The sequence below is a fragment of the Dryobates pubescens genome, chromosome 33, assembly GCF_014839835.1.
Source record: "Dryobates pubescens isolate bDryPub1 chromosome 33, bDryPub1.pri, whole genome shotgun sequence".
Lineage (NCBI taxonomy): Eukaryota > Metazoa > Chordata > Aves > Piciformes > Picidae > Dryobates > Dryobates pubescens.
This window is the reverse complement of record NC_071644.1, coordinates 3,992,102-4,012,436: the sequence shown is the minus strand read 5'-3', so window position 1 is coordinate 4,012,436 and position 20,335 is coordinate 3,992,102. Positions and strand designations below refer to the sequence as shown.

General features: G+C 43.5%; 1 protein-coding gene across 1 annotated transcript; it reads right to left on the bottom strand.

The window, feature by feature from the left end:
* Nucleotides 1-628: 628 nt before the first annotated feature.
* LRRC38 (leucine rich repeat containing 38) lies at nt 629-11,886 on the bottom strand. Its single transcript, XM_009906732.2, has 2 exons — nt 11,083-11,886; nt 629-1,974 (listed from the first exon to the last, which is right to left on the bottom strand). Exons 1-2 carry the CDS (start codon nt 11,825-11,827, stop codon nt 1,721-1,723), a joined length of 999 nt encoding a protein of 332 aa, XP_009905034.2. The 5' UTR covers nt 11,828-11,886; the 3' UTR covers nt 629-1,720.
* Between the last annotated feature and the right edge of the window lie 8,449 nt (nt 11,887-20,335).

Genomic DNA, 20,335 nt, shown 5'->3' with positions numbered 1-20,335 from the left:
TAACATATATGATTGTTATACACAGCCCCAAATATAGTGCTCCCCCCACCCCTTGCATATCTCAAAGCACTTGAAAGAGATAAGATAGTTCTGATCATCTTTGTTTCCTAGGTAGTGAAGCTGAGGCATAGACAGACAGTGATTTGCTGAAGGTCTCCTCGCTGATGGCTGTTAGATGGGGACAACACCCAGGAGCTGGGTCCTAATCTTGTACCCTGCCTGCTGGGCAGCATCACCTCTTAGCACACCCACTGTCATTCAATCCTGTCTGCCCCAACAATTAGCACAAGAGATACAAGAGATTTGGAATTGACTATAAAAGGTCATTCATATCAACTGAGCAAGGCAATATTTGTACCCAAAGAGTGTTCTTTAAGAAATACCAGCATTTACAGGAATTAAATAGGTGCTACTTTTTATCAGGTCTAATTCTTTTCTAACAGCATACAGGCTTTAGATCATTGATGACTATGGTACTCATTGCTTTAAGCCCTCACAGCTACTCTAGATAATACTTTACATACACAGAGCTTTAAAAAAATATTTCCATTACAAATCTTTTAAAAATAGACTTATCCTAAAAAGCTGTGGAGCACTATTCCAAAAATCTCTTGTAACAAAGGTCTCTTTTTTTTTTTTTTTCTCTTTTCTCTTCATTTTAACAAAAATATCTACTGGTAAAAGAGCTCAAGTTTTGTCAAGTCTATAATACAGTGAGAAACATCCTGGGCCAGATTCCACTCTTGTTTATACAGTTGCCACTTTGGATCCTGGTGTTCACTTCAGCTGTGTTCCTCCAGTATAACCAGGAGCAGAATATAGCCCTTAGTGTTTTAAGATAACTAAATGGACTGCATGCTGCATCAGTTACTTGTGCCTAGCATTACAGGGAAGGGAAATCCTTAACTTTGTTGCATCTAAAAATGCAAAAGAATGTTAAATTTAGTATTTGTGCCAGGCCAAATTGGTGCCAGGCAGCTGCAGTGGATGACTCAGACCTAGAATTGTATCAGCTTATAGAAGGGACATATTTTTTTTGGCTGAAGGATGCCTGCAACTGCTGTCATTAAATGGAGGATGAGTATTTATAGACAATGTCAGTAGAGAGAAAAAATGCCAACCTTCCTATAGTGCTGTCTACAATTCCAGGAATTGTGTTAATTGCATTTTGTTACTTAGAAAGTTGTGTGAGCTTAACAGAATCTCCCACGACTTGGATCTAGGAAGAGCACTGTTTTAAATAGCTTCTGTAGTGTCCAGCTGAAATGCCTCCACCCAGCCAGTCCTTCTCACAGTGAGTCTGGAAACGAGCTGTTAAGCACAGACAGGAATCTGCATCTCATCAGAGCATCTCATCAGAGGACAACCTGGAAGCTGTGAGTTAAATCTCTCAAGGTGCTGGAACTTCTTTTTTATTATTACTATTATGCCTTCTGCCCTTTTCCCTCCAATCTCCAAATTTAAATACAGTGTTTGATTAAGAATCATAGAAATTAATTGGTCTGGTTGCATCAGCTTAGGTGTGTGAGCAAAGCTAACAGTCTCAGCTGCCAGCTGCAATTCCTACCTGTGACCATCAAGAGACTGGAAGAGATCCTTACACATTCTGATTTCATTCAATTCAGGTTTAAAGCTTTTTACTCTACTTGCTTTCTTCCTAGACTTTGGCTGATGGTTTAGTAATTTGTCAATCAAAGAAACTTAAGTACATAGACTAAGTTCAGTCCTCACTGTTGTCTTCATCATCATCGTCATCTTTACTGGGAGCACATCTTTGGAAGCAGTGCACTAGAGTTGCTAAGAAGAAGCTTGACAGAATAGCAGCAATGGAGACTGCGACTCCAGAGAAGATGATGATAAAAAGGTCCGTCAACGACAAACTAAATTTGCATTCACTAAAGCTGACCTCAGATAATTCATTCAGAAAGATTCTTCTGTTTTCTACAGGCAGGGAACACTGGATCTCATGGAGACCTGCAGAGAAGAGGAAAGGGAAACAAATCAGTGGAGCATTGAGGAGTCCTTCTGTTGCTCGGGTCAGACACTGAGTGGCTGAAGAAAAGTTTTAGGATTTATTCCAGGTTTCTGTAGACAATTCAGGAAAAAATAGAACAGAATCAGTCACTATCCAAAAGCCATTGCATAACCCCTTTGAGTGGCTCCTGGAAATTAAGTTACTTCACTTTCAGTCTTCCAGGGGGTCAGGTATGGCCTGGGACCATGAGTTTGAGAAGGGAAAGTGAATGTTGAACCCCGGACGCATCTAAATCTGGAGACATGGAAGCACTTCCCAGCTACCTCATCTGAACAAATTCTGACTCCAGAAGAGGGTAACAGGGAAAGTGAAATTCCCTCCACACCTTGATGCCTTCTACTTTTTTCCATGTAGTTCCAAAACTGCAGCTGTCTTTTTCTTCTGGTCAAAATGACAGCTGAGGGTTAATGGATGCTTGTTTATCTGCGACCTGCTTTCACCTTTTCCCTCTGTTATAAGGGCAGGAAGAGCAGCAGATACAGTCCATTATTCCTCCATGCATTACTGAACAATGCCTAGAGCTGGGTTCTTCAGAGTGAAAGCAAAAATAAATCTAAATTTCAAACCTAGTGAAAGTATACAGTAAAAACATACAGCTCATTGCATGTGCCCAACTCCTCCTTCACCCACCACAGGGGGAAACCATGTAGAAACAGCAAGATAATGAATGCAGCATCACAAATTAACATGAAGAGGAAGTTCTTTGCTAATAGGAAAAGACATTTGCAGTGGTTTGGCAGAAAGCCTGGTCCAAGGGAATACAGCACCTAAGCAAATCCTATTTCACTTGTAGCAAGAAAAAACCAAGTTTCCACAGCAGTGTGTTTCTGTAAAACAAGCCACTATAACAGCTGCTGTGACCTCCTGAGCCAGTACTCATGGTAAGGGGAAAGAATTTTCCTCTGGGTAATTCTGTTGCTTATAGACTGGCTCAACGCAATCACCTGTCCTCACACACAAGACATCCAGAGGACAGGAGAACACCATCTAACCTTTAATGCTCTACTTTCACACACTTTAGCCCCTTGACTGGTATTATTTTCATAGTTTGCATGGTTGGGGTTTTTCCATTCTATTTCTTTTTATTCTGTAAGATCTGTTCCATGTATTTATTTTTTTTTTTACATCAAATCATCATCCAGATTTCTTGTAAAGGGTATCTCAAAGTTGGGTATTTAGTGCTTGGCTGCAGCAAGACAACCTTTGATGATAGTTATATATATCTCTCATTGCTTTCACGACATGATCAAAGAGTTGCTTCTTCATACCAAACAAAAGTGCTAATGAAATAACAAGTGTGAGTGTTATAAATATATAGCTTAAGTTATTTTGGTCAGGACCATCACACTACCTCTAACAACTCCAGTTGTCTCAAGGACAATGTCACACACTCTGTATCCTTCTGCCACCTCATCTGAAGCAGCAGATACACCACACTGGCAAGCTGAAATGTGTTGTCTGCTTTCCAAAAGGGAATGCTTTTGAGTTCCAGTCAATGCACCAGTGCTAGGTGCTGTATCATAGAATCATGGAATCATATAGGATAGCTTAGGTTGGAAAGGACCTCAGAGACCACCTACTCCAACACCCCCACCATAGGGAGGGACACCTCTCAACTAGACTCACAGTGTCACAGTACATTAGAGGTTGGAAGGGCCCTGAAGGGATCATTGAGTCCAACAAAACAAAACAAAAAAAGAAAGGAAAGGCCTCAGTTCTGTGGGGTCTTTGTGCAGTTTTCCCTCTAAAAACACCCCAGACATCAATAGAAATAGTTTCCTAACATTCAGGAATGTACAAGCCTGAGATAATGAAAATGCCTACTCCTACATGCACTGCTATGTGTAGGAAACACAGCCGGAAAAATACCTGAAGCCACACAGGTGAGTTTCATGCACATGTGTTCCTGACTGCCCACACAATAAATAGGAGAGCACTATAATGTGCTATTTCAATTTGATCTTATTAAGTAAAATGGATATTTGCCCTTTTGGGTGGAATTTAGCTGTTCTTTCATGTTGCTGAATAGACTTGAAACGTTTAAATGTGGCATTTTATTTCTTGTACGGTATTTTGCCTCCAGCTATAGTTCTCTTTACTCTACTTAGACACTGTCACTGATTTATTAAATGTATTAATAAGCAGTGAGAGAGGCATTACCTCTGAAGAGATGTGAAATTTCATTGGAAGTAGCCTCAAGCTTGTAGAAGAGTAAGGCTTAAAAAAACCTGAAGCCTACATTTAGGTCCCTAAATAAAACTTTTTTATGGCCAAATGCCCCAGAGCCTCAGAGAGCAACATTAGAGGGTACTTACATTTGTCCTTGATGCCTAAATATAAAGTTTGACATCAGGTGTTCACATCTGCAAAGGCTGTCCTCACATTTTCAAATCTGTGAAAGATGGAGGCACTCAAAAAAACCTCAAGATGGAAGAAACAGAGTGAAAAGCCAGTGGCAGCCAGATCATTTTACTGAAAATGACTAGGCTATCAAATGATGTATTTATATATGTGTGTATATATAGAAACAGATTTGATGTGCTCCTTAAGGAATCTAATTCCTGTTAGCAGTTTCTGCTTGAACAGAATAAAAGCTACTTGAACGTGTGAGATGTCTGAAGGCTTTTAATTCCCTTCTGGAAAAAAAGGCTATTATGTTCTGTACTGGTGATGTGCCACCATGTGCCTGATACTTGGGGAAGAACTGAAAGGCTGGGATGGACAGAACAGCCTGTCCTGTTCAGCCAAAGCTTCCTCTGATTCTATATTAGTGCATGAAGTTAAGGCAGCCTTCTCTACACAGCAGATGAATAAATAGGTTCTGATAAAGAATAAGTCAAGAGGCCTTAGAAGATGTTCAGTTAGGTTAGGAGGTCAAATGGAAGCTGTACTCCTGTTACTGCAATGCTTTGTTTTGAAGAACAAAGCATTTCAGTGAGCCCAGGGCTACCATAAAGGCCTGGACTGCTGAAGACAGGCATTATTTTATCTACAGACTCAGTTTACTAATAGATCTTAGGTAGTGGGCACAAGCTTGAATGTAAGAAGCTCCATCTAAACATGAGGAGGAACTTCTTTAATTTAAAGAGTTGTTAGTCATTGGAATGTGCTGCCCAGGGAGGTGGTGGAGTCACCATCCCTGGAGGTGTTCAAGAGGGGATTGGATGTGGCACTTGGTGCTATGGTTTAGTCATGAGGTCTGTGGTGACAGGTTGGACTTGATGATCTTTGAGGTCTCTTTCAACCTTGGTGATTCTGTGGTTCTGTGAAGGGTGGTGGAGCACTGGAACAGGCTGCCCAGAGAGATGGTGGAGTCTCCATATCTGGAGACATTCAAAACCCACCTGGATGTGTTCTTGCATGACCTTCTCTAGGTGAACCTGCCTTGGCAGGGGGGATGGACTTGATGATCTCCAGAGGTCCCTGCCAATCCCTACCCTTCTGTAATTTTTCAAGTCTTTCTGGAAATACAGCTTACACAGGCTACCCATAAACATGCTCACTCTAAACCTCACCATCACATTGCTAAAAGTCTTTCAGCTTCTGTTTTAACAGAGGGCAGCAATTATTTTCATTCTTGCAGTGGACAGTGGGGAATTTGAAACATGCATTAAACACAAAAAGCTGAGAAAACACCACTGCATCCAGCACAACAAAGTTTAGACAGCAGCTATATCTTGCAATCCCACAAACTCAACACAGCTTCCCAACAAGGTTTTTCCAAAGCTAAGGAGTAGACAAAAAGTAAAACAGCAAAAGGAGGGCAAGATGACAGAAAGGAGACACTACAGTCACACTCCAAGGAATACTGAAACTCTAATTAAAAGTAGTGTTAAAAATGCATTAGTCATTAGCAAACAAGGTCACAGGCACAGCTGCCCAAAGCATGCTCAGAGAAAGTGAAAATTGGCGTCAGAGATCTCTGCAAAGGTCTTCAGTGCAGGCACTGCACACTCATATTGCTTTATTACATGCATGTTATCTGAATCTAATCTCTTCGTAGAGATGAGATCCTCAGAGAGGTTCAGGAAATGGCTTTTGCAGTGCTGTGCACGACTTTCAATCAGCACCTTCCACCAGAAGTTCATTCCAAAGCCACCTGTATTGAAGCACTGAAATGGAAGCGTGCACAAACCTCAGTTCTGTAGGCGATGGGCACCAGTGAGAGGCTTCTGCTGGATGAGCCTTGAGTTCTGAGAGTTTGTGTGCTTACCCCCAACCCTGAGTACAACTTTCCATGAAAGCTTTTATTCCCATCTTTGGAGGGAGTGAGATCAACAGAGATCACAGTATCACCAAGGTTGGAAGCGACCTCAAAGATCATTGAGTCCAAGCTGTCACCACAGACCTCATGACTAAACCATAGCACCAAGTGCCACGTCCAGTCCCCTCTTGAACACCTCCAGGGATGGTGACTCCACCACCTCCCTGGGCAGCACATTCCAATGATGAATGACTCTCTTGGTGAAGAACTTTCTCCTCACCTCCAGCCTAAACTTCCCCTGGCACAGCTTGAGACTGTGTCCCCTTGTTCTGGTGCTGGTTGCTAGAGAGAAGAGACCAACCCCTTCCTGGCTACAACCACCCTTCAGGGAGCTGTAGAGAGCAATGAGGTCACCCCTGAGCCTCCTCTTCTCTAGGCTAAACAATCCCAGCTCCCTCAGCCTCTCCTCATAGGGCTTGTGCTCAAGGCCTCTCACCAGCCTTGTTGCCCTTCTCTGGACAAGTTCAAGTATCTCGATGTCCTTCCTAAACTGAGGGGCCCAGATCCTAACACAACTTTTCTGTTGCATAGAATCATAGAATCAATAAGGTTGGACAAGACCTCAAAGATCATTAAGTCCAACCTGTCACCCATTTCAAATACAAATAATTCAATACTCTCCATCCCCATGCTGCTCATCATGAGAAGCCTTTTATATGAATCACTGGGCAACCATGCTGCTGTTAAGGTGTAACAGATGGTTATTAAAAAATAATAAAATCAAACTTTCTTCCACAGAAAATCTTTGTAAATTCTAGAACTGAAAACCATTTTGACCCCCAGTGAACACTTTGTCCTCCTTAGCAAAAACAGCTGTGATCTGTTTCCCATTTAGCACCATTCCACTGATCTTCAAGGTTCCTTTCTCTGCTTTGCACTAATTGCTTTTTCATAAATTAATAACCAAAGTGGGGGGTGGGAGGAATGTGGTTTGGCTTTAAAGTCTGATGAAAATGCTGTCTTTAAGATATCTTCATGTTTGCTGTTGAAGTCCTGCGTCTGATTGCAGGTAAAGTTCTGAGTTTCACTGCAAAACTTTTGAGTGCAGCTCCTTTAATAAGTCTGCCTGCAAACGTGGCACATGAGAGCGTTCACTTACTGCCCACTGAACCTTTATTTGGAACTGTAGGTTAGCTGAAGAAATGCTGGGATCTGTAAAATGAATCAAGCCCCAGCTGTTTGTGAAGTGACAAGCTAGACGTGCAAAGGCAGCTCAGCTGCAAAGAGGCTTTGCAGGCAGACAGGTCAGCATAAGTTAGAACTTTACAAGCTAGTTCTGGGAGTCTGCCAGAAAGAAAATGGACCTGGCTTTTGTAAAACTAATGAGTTGAAGCATGGCTTTTGTTCAGATTACCGAGTTCTCCAGAGACCTTAATTACAGAGGTAAAGAGCTTCAGGATCCATTATTGAGATTTCAGTTCCCATGGACAAAACTCCCACTTTTAAATCTCCTCGGTATTTCTTTTGCATAAAGCAGGGGTAGCTTTCACTAACATGGCACTTCTCTGCAGTGCTAAAATTAAGAGGGAGAGCAGTGGCTGGGCTTAGTAAATAGTTGCCAGTTTGAGTGATTACTCTCAGACATGCAGACAGGACACATTAAACTATTCGAAGTGTCATTCAAAGTGAGGAATCAAAATGAATGCCCAGAAGCTAAATCTGTTAACGTCCTTCTCCCAGCCATTAATCTCCTGATTCTTGCTAATAGCCCTGAATCTTGATGGACTGGTATGCTCTAGTGACACTTACAAATGGCAGCCCTGGATCCTAGTCCATCCACTGGTTGGACTGTGCTGCTTTGCCATATCCTTTCTTGTCTAATCCATTCTGAAGCATCCCAGGATTCACAGCAGTGAACAGAGCCTTTAGTCTCTTTGCAGTGCCTTGTACTGGAGATGACTGATGGAAGCTTAAGTCATTCACCCCTCCACAGTTTCCCTTCTCAGTAAATCCAGGTTACAAAGTCTGCCACTTAAAAGCTGCAGAATTTCAATCTGTCATGCAAGCCTTCTGTACTGCTAATCACAGTTTAGTCCTAAAGAAAAGCAAGAGAAGGAAAACACCAGCCAACAACTTGCCCCTTCCTGCCATTTCCCATTTGTAGAGGCCAAGCACTGCAAATGCTTGAGCTGCTGCAGAACTGGAAAGCAGAAGCATGCAGCCAAGACAACCAAGCTCTTGTCTTGGGCCCTGAAAATGGATCCCTATCTTGTTCTTTTGCTGTGTGTCCAGACATAATGCTTGCTGCCCTATTTATCTTGATGTATTTGCTGCAAGCACACTTCTGTCTGCTCCTTACAGCAGCAGACTTAGGAAGCCAAGCAGCCTGAATGCTGAATCTTCCAGTGAGTTGCTCTTCATACCCCTCCCAGGAAAGGCCAAGTGAGCATGGCTCTGGATAGCATAATCAGACAAGTGATGCTAATGTGATTAACTCCTAATGGGTATAATGTTGCAACAGGATGAAAACCTGAAAAATGGATATAAAATGCAATCAAAACAATTCTAAGAATTAGTTTTACAGTGGCTTCCCAAAAGTTGTTTTGAAAAGCAGGTAATTATGGCCATATGGTTTGAAAGTGTCATTGAGACATTTTTGGGGTATAATCACCCTCACCTGGGTGATTACTGTTTTGACAGTTTATTACAGGAGACAGGCAGTATTTTTGTGGCAGCAGCTCAGAAGCAGCAATGAAAACGCTGACCTGGCACACTTTCCTGCATACATGCACCAGATCTCACTGCAAAGATAGCAGGGGACTTGCTCCTGGGAACAAATGCCAGTCATTTGCCCTGGCCATGTTGAGGGAACAGCTCTGCTTAAATCAGCCATTTGAATATTTGCTCCCCCATCCTTGTCTTCCCAAATCAAATCCAACTGAAAGGTTGGAAGATCCAGATGAGCTGGTGATTTTTTTATCTGTTTGACTGAAACAACTGTGGATGAGAAAAAAACGCTGTGAGAAAGCACCTCTAAGCTTGGATGGCACTCAGCAGCACTGGCAATACCCAGGGAAAGCTTCAGCACCTGAGATTTCCAGACAAAGTTCAGATGTGCTTTGAAATGCTGACAGGGTGGAAAAGAGAGATGATAGAACAGGGACCTTAAAGATCATCTAGTCCAATCCCCTGCCATGAGCAGGGACACTTTCCACTAGACCAGGTTGCTCAAAGCCCCATCCAGCCTGGCCTTGAACACTTCTAAGGCATCCACAACTCCTCTGGGCAACCTGTTCCAGTGTCTCACCACACTCATAGTGAAGGTGGGCTGGGAGAGACTTTCAAACTGAACAGGCTCAGCCTGCATAAAGGGGAAGGAGCGAGAAGTTCATTAATAGAGATGGAAAGCACGTGGAAAGTGAATTGCTGTTTAGCATGAGAGAATGGGCAAACACTTGGTTCAAACAGAGCAAACTTCAGCTAAAGCATGAGGGAAGGTGGGAGAACAAGCCCATGTTTGGTTTAGAAAGACCCAGGATGGAAGTTTCACTGAGGCAGGCAGGAAAAAACCCAACCCTGTTCCCTCAAATGACTTCTCCCTTAGAACAGCTCTTTTACAGATATGAATATTTAGGGCAACCTAGATGAGTATATTAAGAAAAATGCTACCCAAGGTCACAAGCATAAGACCTTGAGTAACTGAGTACAGACTCTGATGCTCAAGAAAGGAGAGAAAAGACTTCTGAAATGTGTAGGCTTACTGTGGTTTTCTTCCTTTTTGTCTGAATTCAGAGAAACAGTTACTCAACCTCAACCTGTTCTTCAGAGCTCCTCTCCACCAGCCTTTTAGCCCTCACATCTGTGCAGACATCTCCCCTCAGACACAGCCCAGACAGTGATTTCACAGCATACCCTCTGGAGCCCTTACAAAGTTTTTGTGCTCTGAGCACAGTTTGCCTTCTGCTAGCAGCTGGGCGGCTCAGTGGCACCAGTTTATGTCCCAGTGCTTGTTGGGAAGCATGAACTGTGAGACGATCTCCTGCTAAAGCTGGATTAAGAGAGGCTTTGGGGTTGGGTGGGCAACGTGGAGCAACAAGCTGGATTCCCTATACATGGCAGTATTAATATTTGGTTTTTTCCCTCCATGCTTTTCTGAAAATTACTGGCCTAAATACCAGAATTAGAGCTCCTTCATTCTGGGATATTCCAGAGTAATTTCTGTTTATTCCTAATACTGAAGCAGTGCTGTTTCATGACAAGAGCCAAAGCCAAGCTACTGAAAAGAGCTCCAAACAGAGTATCACAACTAAATACTTGTAGGAAAGGGCTGACAACCATAGCTGCATAAAACAGGGAGTCAACTCTCTTGTAGCAGCTTTATAGCTGATCAGTAAAATGAGAGAAAGAAATCAGTTTTCCTGAGGAGCTGGCACAGACTATTTGGCTGCTCAAAGAGCTTATTGTAGAAAATATTATTTACCCAAGAGAAAATGAAGTCTGGAAGAGAACCAGCTCTGGGCTGACCGATTCTGAAAAGGCTCTTTCACTGCCTATGTAAGTTTAGCCTATACATCAAAATTATTAGGGCTTAATTTTTAAATTTTATTTCTTAACTGGGAGGAGGAGCTGCTGCTAAACAGAGTGAGGGGGGGGGGGGGAGGAAGAAAAAGCTAACATCATTTTAACAGAGTCCTTTGTTGAAAGCATGCAATTACAGTTTGACCAATATGCAGCTTGGGTCACTGCAGGCGGCACGCAGACAATCTGACCAAGAACCCTCCTTCCCTCCAAGACACACAGACAGAGAAATGCATGTAGGGCACTGGCAGCCCCCCAGCTTTACCTTTCTGGAGCTTAGATGCATTGTCCTGTATCCAGCTGAAAAGATTGGCAAAGTCACAGTCACAGACCCAAGGGTTGCCCTCTAAGCGTATAGTCCGCAGGGAGGGAAGCGCTTCTAGGGCTGCCACATTGAGGCTTTGTAAGTTATTGTCATTCAATTCTAACACTTGGAGCTGTTCCAGGTTCTCAAAAGCAGCCTCATCCACATCCACCAGGTTATTGTTTCCAAGGCTCAATTTTATCAGTTTTTCTGCTGATTTGAATATCCCAGCATCAAGCTGTGTTAAATTATTGTAGCTCAAGTCTAAATACACCAGTTTGGTAGAACTGCTAAAAGTGCCCTCTTCTAAAGAGGTGAGGGAGTTGTTCCTGAAGTCCAAATAGACTAGATCTCCATAAAATATAAAGAAATCAGCTGGTATCGCCTGGATGTTGTTATCAGCTATGAGAAGTTTCCGTACATCCAGTGGAAAGGGATTAGGAACACTTGGGAGTCCTTGATCCCGGCAGTCTATGGTGTGGTAGTCCATACAGCTACAGACAGCAGGGCAAAAATGACCCCCGGGTAAGAAAAGCAGGCAGACAAAGAGAGCAAAAGGCAGAAGGCAGAAAGGAAAGCATGGCAACATCGTCAAGGCTTTGAGAGCTGTGAGGAGCACCACTTCTAAGAGAAAGACATTTTGCTCAGCTGAGCAGCGGTGCCCGGTACTTGTGTGTGTGATTGTATCCAGGAGATCACATATCATCACAGATCCGATAGCAGCAGCCCTGGCAGGGGGAGGGAGGGAGGCAGGGTGACTGAAGGGAAGAGGGAGGGAGGGAGGCAAATGTGAGGATTTACACTGTCAGAATATGATAATGCTGTGCAGCAGCAGGGAAGGCAGTGATTGGGCAAAGGCAGGATCGTTCAAAGGACTCCCCTGCTTTCGTGAGCTAAAAAAAGCTGGGAGCCTGTGTGCACATTTGCTGTATATTCCAGCAAATGGGAAATCACACCTGGTCCTGTGACTCTGATAGCAACAGCTTCTGCTTAAAAAGCTCTTCAGGTACTGATGAAATCATATAGTTTCCTCACAGAACCCTACCCCAAGGTGCCCAATACTCCATAGGCATGCAGAGGGTCAGGGAAGTATCCTCGCTGACTGCTAAGGACTCTCTTCCTTTTCATTTATAAAGCAAGGAGAGAAGAGCAGCAAGGTGGGGAGCCCAAAGAGAAGGAACCCTGACTTGTTCTGCTTCTGGATGCCTCCTCAGCTTTTAGAGCAAGCATGCTGACATTACTTAAATAGGACTCATTATCTTTTAAGCAAGAAGCATAACCTACTGCAGCAACAAGGAACATGCTCCTAAAAGTGAGGGGTTTGTCCTCCCTGTTTTAATATCCAAACCAGCTACTTCCTAACACAGCAATGTCTGTTGGGTCACATCAAAGTGTAAATTGTAGACCAAATCTTCAGCTAGTTAAAAGTGAACAGATTTCCTTCAATTTCAGTGGGCTTAAATATCTGACACTCAATCTGCCTGTCTCCCCTGCCCTGATTTTGCAAGAAGGCATCTGTGTTTTTCCAACATCCCCAAACCCACACCCACAAAGGGAAGTCCTACGCCAGCTGCAAGCTTAACTGTTGCCTCCATGCCTCCCTCTTCATGCCCATTGTGTAAGCAGACAGAAATGGGACTTAGGGTGTTTGGGCCACACCTGTGTGCCAGGAGGGAAGATTTCTAAAGAGACAGAGAGTGTTTGGGTACACATGTCCTGATGACTGGAGCACAAACTCAAGCATCTTTGGAAAGCTCATTCCTAGGTCAAAGAGAAGTCAATGACCTTACTTATGGGGACAGGCTGCAAGAGTTGGGGCTGTTCAGTCTGGAGAAGAGAAGGCTCTGGGGAGACCTTAAAGCAGCCTTCCAGTACCTGAAGAGGGCTACAGGAAAGATGTGAAGGAACTTTTTACATGGGCTTGTAGTTACAGGATGAAAGGAAATGGATTGAAGATTGAGGAAGGCAGATTTAGACTGGAATCTAGGAAGAGATTCTTTACAGTGAGAGTGGTGAGACACTGGAATAGGTTGCCCAGGGAGGCTGTGGATGCTTCCTCCCTGGAGGCGTTCAAGGCCAGGCTGGATGAGGCCTTGAACAACTTGGGCTGGTGGGAGGTGTCCTTGCCCATGGCAGAGGGGATGGAACTGGATGATCTTGAAGGTCCCTTCCAACCCAAACCATCCTATGACTCTATGATGGTATTTCACATCTGACTTCAGATATTCTAAAATATCTATCCTCCCAGACCTCCCCCTTTTCTAGCAAACCATAGATTCAGACTCTTGACATTTTCTTTTCAGAGATGCCTCAGCATTGTTATGCCTATTTCACAGATGGGAGACTACAGACAATAAGGCACAATTTGTGAAAGATCCAAGAACATGTTAGTGGCAGGGGAAGGAACAGGACTCAGCTTCCCTAAAAATGCCACCAGCCCTTGCTAAAACAACCACTCCATTCTGTAAGAAACAGTCCTGGGCCCAGCTGCTAACCTGCAGCACAGAGGAAGCAACATTATGTTCACAGCTCATTCTACACACTCACATGCAGTTTGCAATTTCTGCACAGAATCTGTGCAGCTTTCCTGTCTGAGATGTTAGTGAAGGACCTTACAGGAGATTAAGGATTATTCGCAGGCTCTGGATATTTTGGGATAGGTGTCCTGTAGGTTTGTCTCCCAACCTGGTCTGGTCTATTCTATTCTATTCTGTTCTGTTCTGTTCTGTTCTGTTCTGTTCTGTTCTATTCTATTCTATTCTATTCTATTCTATTCTATTCTATTCTATTCTATTCTATTCTATTCTATTCTATTTGCCCTGCTCCTACACCATTCAGGCAAATAGAGTTTCCCTGCCAACACACAACAGCACTGATCTTCAGCTACAAGAGTTAAGTGTAGTGTCTGCCATCACAGGACATCTGCCAGGGTCTGATGCCTTTCTCTTGCTGTCTTTGATTTCAGAGAGTTCCCTCCTGACCTATTCTCCCTGTTTCATTTTGTCTGTTAAGCTTTACCCATTCCTCAGCTACTGCTTATTTCTGTACCTCCTTCCTTTCCCTCACAGCACTGAAATTCCCTTGAATCTTTTTGAAGCTTCATTCCCTCAGCAGACACTTCAGACACTTTTGGACAGAAGGAAGGAGATGATGCAAAGCTTTCTGTCTTGTAAGATATTAAAGCTTTACTTCTTTAATCTTTTATTTGCATCAGTCAGTTAACATTAACCTGTACCACTGAATAAAGGGTTTCTCCTGCTATCTGCTGGGTGCACAGCACCCTCTTGTGCCATGCATGACAGCAGTCAGTCCAGCACCACTCTGCTCTCTTCCCGTATTAGCAAGTTTTACCTTACTCCTATAGTTTACCCAGACTCTGACTTTCACTTCTTCCTCTTCCAGTGGCCTGTTAAAGAAACCCCAATCTCTGCATGCAAGAAAATCAAAGATGTAACCCAGGTGGTGTTCTGCTGTGCTGTTTTTAGAGGCACACAGTAAGACAGAACATGAGCACAAGAGCAGGCAGGTTTTGGATTAAACCAACAAAGATCTGGCTTTCAATTCCTTTAATTTTCTATTCAGGATACTACTAAGTGAAACTTCTAAAATAAACCAGGGAGTGACAAGTCACAGTGGTCCTGGATCTGTAGTGAGTGTGCCTGCAGATGTAGTTATGGCAAGCAGTAGGAAACTAGTAGGAAAACCATTCACTTCCTTGCCTAGTGAAGAAATTGCTTTGTGGGAAAATGACAGAGGTTTCATCTTTCCCTTCAAAACTTCCAGCCCTTAGAGGTAATAATTTGAGTAATGGAAGAAAAAAGAGCCATCAGAGTACAGACACACGTGAAGGACTCAGGTCTCAGCCAATAAATCCTTACTTACAAGAGAGGGAAACTGAAAGCTGTCTGTCCTCATTGAACAGTTAATTGAGCAGATTTTTCCATGGGGGAAGTTATTCTTGCAGGCTTATGCTTCACTGAGTTAAGGTCCACGTCATGTTCGAGGCTGCTGTACCAGGTGCACATGACTGCAAAGGCTTTTCCTCCTCATTAAGATACATTAGCAATGTGTCATGGGAACCAGTGTGCAGACCTGAATGACTAACAGTATGTTAATTAACCAAACATTGAAATCAAGAGCTAAACTCCTCTGAACAAAAGTCCCTTTTTTTATTCAGATATTTTGGCTTTTTTACATTTCTTTTGAGAAAAATCTTCCCCTGCTATGCCCAGGCATGTGTTTAGGAATGCAGCCAAGAGGCACCTTTGGACAGCTTTCCAGCTGATCTTATACCTAAGGACTGAAAAAGCAAAAGAGAAAGAGGGTATATTCATTTGTCTCACAGCCTATGAGATGCTAGAAACTGTGAACTGAAGCTTGTGTTACACCTGCCCAGTCCCAGTCCCTCACTGCTGCTGTCACTGCTGCTGCCATGCCACTGCGAGGGAAATTACATCAAAATTAATCAATCTGGCAGCAGCAATGATTGAATTTGAAAACTTCAGACACTGCAGTTCAGCAGCCAAATGAGACCAGCCTAAACCCATCAAAAGACTTCCATCATCTGCCCTAGACAATGTGGCTTACACAGACATGTGGACGCTAATTCGTTGCAGGACATTTACAATCACTCAAAGCACTCACAAGAGAAAGAACAGTGACAATGATATTTACTTTCCCCCCCCAGGAATGAATTTGTACCCAGCCACCACAGAGCAGTCAGCCTCTCGCCCCCTACCTAGTTTTTATACTGGGCCAGAATTACCACAGCTTTAAAACAAATTAAAGGCAACTAGATGTGGAAGTTCCAAACGGTTGAACAGAGACGTGCTCCTGCTACTCCTGGATGTAAAGCTGGTCTCAGGTTTCTTCTCAAACCCTGTTTCATCTGCTCAGAGTCACCAAGGGGGCTGTCGAGATTTGAAAAGCTTTAGACAGACCAGACATCTGAGATGCTCTAGAAGCCCTAAGTTTATAAATAAAAATATATATAACACAGGCTTTGTAGAGGAAAATTTATGAGGCAGTGACTTTCAAGTAGCAGTTGGAGTTGAATATAACTTTCATACCTGAAACTTGCTTCAACCTGCATTTAAGTTTCAAGCAGTGAAGCTAAACAGAGAAGGAAACTTCAGCAAATTCACAAAGCCCCAAGAAACCACAAAGCTGAATCCAGCTCTGATGTAAAGCTAAGTACATTGGTATTTTAAACTCAAGATTATCGTTACAGGCATGGCATATCTGCTTCAAAATACAGCAAATCAGTAACTCTCAGCAGCTGATTTCCTCCAAATCACACACTCCACACTTGTTTTTCCTAGCTCATCTGTAGCAAACAACTACAGAATCACAGAGTTGTTTTGATTGGAAAAGGCCTCTAAGGTCATCAAGTCCAACCATCAACCTAAGACCACCATGGCCATTAAAGCATGTCCCAAAGTGCCATGGCCATACCTTTCTTGAACACCTCCAGGGATGGGGACTCCACCACCTCCCTGGGCAGCCTGTTTCAATGCCTGACCACCCTTTCAGGGAAGAAATTTTTCCTAACTGCCAACCAACAATTTTAGGCCATTTCCTCTTATCCTCTCACTACAGAGAAGAGACCCAGCCCCCACCTCCCTCCAACCTCCTTTCACGGAGCTGTAGACAGCAATGAGGTCTCCTCTCAGCCTCCTCTTCTCCAGACTAAACAATTCCAGTTCCCTCAGCTACCAATCACTTTATCAAAGCATTCCCAGGCTGAACACACCACTGTGCAATCTGGCTGAGCAGAGGGTAAAGCATGACAAATGGTGAATGTTCTGGTGGGAAGGAGGCAAGTTTGTCTTTCCTGTAAGGAAGGAAACCCAGAAATGATTCTATCTGGGAGGCAAATCTGCATTCTCTCTGAGAGAGGACATAGGGTTTAATTTGTGCTAATTTAATTTGCCACCTGGAAAACCCTCTGGAGAGTTTTCTTTGTTCTTACGAACTGCAAACTGATTCACAGCAATTAAACCTGTTGACAGCTAATGTCTATAAACCCACCACACATATATTGAGTATAAACCTTCTCCAGATCATTAGGTCTGCATGGCACAGCAGAGTAAACAAACAAAACCCCAACACACACAAAACCCCAGTCAACAACCAACCAAACCCAAACCACTCCAACAAAATAAAACCCAAACCCAAACAAACCCCAAAGCAATGTGACCTCAGAGCTGCCTTCCAATACATGAAGGGATTCAACAGGAAGGCTGGAGAGGGACTGCTGAAATGCCTCTATGCCTTACTGTGCAAAAATGCTTGCAGGATGACAAAACCTCATTACTGTCATCAGTCTCTTGGTGTAACTGAAGCTTCCACAGCACTGTTCATGGGAGATGATCCTGGTCATTCACTTGTCTTCACTCTAAAGTGATCTTTCCACCCTCTCACAAGTTTTCTCTGCTATACAGCAGCATAGTGTCCCTTAGGGAAGGCAGCATGTTTTGACTTGATGCCTTCTGACATCTCACTCGCCTCGGTAATAAGATGGGTGAAATGTCAGGCGAAATTATATCAGTGAGTGCAGCAATCCCCATGAGGAGATGTTTGCAGCCTTGTACTGCCTCTGGATCTGCTTTTCAAAAGCACATTGGTAACCAATGGCAATGATTACAATGACTAGCTTTCATAATTGCTTCAGAATTTACTTGCTGATAACAGAACAGGGGTACTTCTCTGGCTGTCAATGATCACAGAATGATAGGAGTTGGAAGGGACCTCTGGAGATCATGTAGTCCAATCCTTCTGCCAGAGCAGGATCACCCAGAGCAACTTGCACAGGATGGCATCCAGGTGGGCTTTGAATGACTCCAGAGATGGAGGCTCCACCACCTCTCTGGGCAGCCTGCTCCAGTGCTCCACCACCCTCAAAATAAAGATGTTTCTCCTCATATTTAGATCGAACTTCCTATGTTTAAGTTACCTCTTGTCCTGTCACTGGGCACCACTGAAAAATGATTGGCCCCATCCTCCTGACACCCACCCTTGAAGTATTTATGCCTACTGAGAAGATCCCCTCTCTGTTCTCTCCTTTCCAGGCTAAAAAGCCCCAAGTCCCTCAGTCTCTCTTCACAAGAGGTGTTCCAGTCCCCTAAATCATCTCTGCAGCCCTTTGCTGTACCCTCTCAAGCAGTTCCCTGTACTTGAACTGGAAAGCTAGAAGGAGAAGGATCTCTCTGGAGACCCCTATCTCTAGAACAGAGTTAAATTCCCCTCCCCATCACACAGCAGGCAGGCAGACAACCTCCAGAACATTATTCCAGTCACACTTTGGACACTGCATTGGTAACCATTAGCACAGCTGCTCTTTAACACAACTTCTTTCAGCCTATCTGCTGATACTGCTCTGCCACATAGTTTTACATACTAGAACTTCAGCAGGTCCCTCAGTATTTGGAGGTGGAGGTCTACACACTTGTTTGCACAGTTCTAGCACCCAGGAGATGTCCACGCTATAGTTGTCTCAGGAGTGCTGTAGCACAAAGGTAACCCACTGCCCTTTGTCAGGAGGCTTATCTGGCTTGTGCAGAAAATTAATGTTTGGATGAACTTCTTAATACATCTACCATTTGGGGGCTGCCTCATTTCAGAGACATTAGAGCTGAGAAACATCACCAACAATAAATAAAATGCAGACTTTCTTCCCTGAGGAATGCTGATGGAGCTCATGGCCATTAGTGCTGGCAGCATGCAGAGTGCACTTCTCAGCCATCACAAGCTGTGGGATGGTTCTACATGTTTGACTTTTTCTTTAGTAATATGAAAAAAAACCCCACAAAAATGGAGTAAGTGAAGTCTCTTAAGCCTCAAATTTGAAGAGAACTCAGAAGAAAAAGTAAGTTTGCTTCAGGCTCTTGGAAATTTGTCAGGAAGTGAATGGCACAGAAGATGAATGAGGTAAAAGCACGGTTCACGTGCTCACACGTGGAATGTGCTCTGCTCTCCATTTGCTCAGGCTGTGCTGTGAGCAAAAAGATATTTTGGGGACCATGAAATGGCTGCAGATTAAAAACAGAGAAGCAGGAAAGATCCAGCAAAACACTTTCAACAGAGAACTAACATTAAAAAAGGAATTTGAACTGCTGATTTCTAATTTTTTAAGAAAGTGTTTTCATTTTTTTAAGCAGGGCTTTAATTTGTTCAGTCTCACAAGGTCTCTATGATATCACCTTCTGAGCTTTCCAAAAAGTCATCTCTCATAACTTCTGGTCTTATCTAAGCATATAATAAAAGGCTTCAATTTATTCCTTGCCACAGAGACTTAGACAAATGATTTAGTTCCTTCTGCTGAAGCTAGGCAAATATTTGCTAAAATGAAGGGAAAGCAGGAAGCTGGACTTAATCAAGAAGGTTTTATTTGTTTTAAGGAAGATGGCTTGAAGTTAGTAGGTGCTTCAGTAACCCAATTCATTCAAAGCTAGCCCAGACAGTACTAGACCGGTGACAAAGCATTTGCGTGACTGTCATGGACACAGGCATGGAATAGCTGTCAGGGCATCAACATGGCATCTGGGAAGTCCTCCTTAAAAGCTACCCCCCAAGAAACATCTTGGGATTGTTTGGAGTTACTAATAATGACAGATTTTGATGGTGGTGGGAGAGGCATTCAGCTTAAAATGATTTTGCTTTATTGCTATTGTTTGGTCCATCTAATGGACCATGCTCAGGCTTGGGACAAGGTTTAATGGCCATAGTAATGTTAGGTCATAGAACAGCTTAGGTTGGAAGGGCCCTTAGAGATCATCTACTCCAACCTCCCCAACATGGGCAGGGACTCCTTTTAACTAGATTTGGTTGCTCAAGGCCTCATCCAACCTGGCCTTGAACAACCCCAGAGTGGAGGCATCCACAACTGCCCTGGGCAACCTATTCTAGATCCTCACCACCCTTGTACTGAAGAACTTCTTCCCAAGATCCAGTCTAAACTTACTCTCCTTCAGCTTCAAACCACTCCCTCTTGTCCTATTGCTAGTCACCCTCATGAAAAGTTCCTCTCCAGCCTTCCTGTAGGTTCCCATCAAGTATTGGAAGGCAGCTTTAAGGTCCCCCCCTGAGTCTTCTCTTCTCTTCTCCAGGCTGAACACCCCCAGCTCCCTCAGTCTATCCTCTTAGCAGAGGTGTTCCAGCCCTTGAATCACCTCTGTGGCCCTCTGGACTTGCTCCAATAGGTCAGTGGTTGGAC

What these genes read in the sequence shown, in the direction of transcription:
- LRRC38 (XM_009906732.2), bottom strand. Translation starts at nt 11,827, where the DNA reads ATGATATGTGATCTCCTGGATACAATCACACACACAAGTACCGGGCAC. An exon ending in TGCATCTAAGCTCCAGAAAG is followed by an intron (nt 1,975 to 11,082) that starts GTAAAGCTGGGG and finishes TCTTCTCTGCAG; the next exon opens with GTCTCCATGAGATCCAGTGT.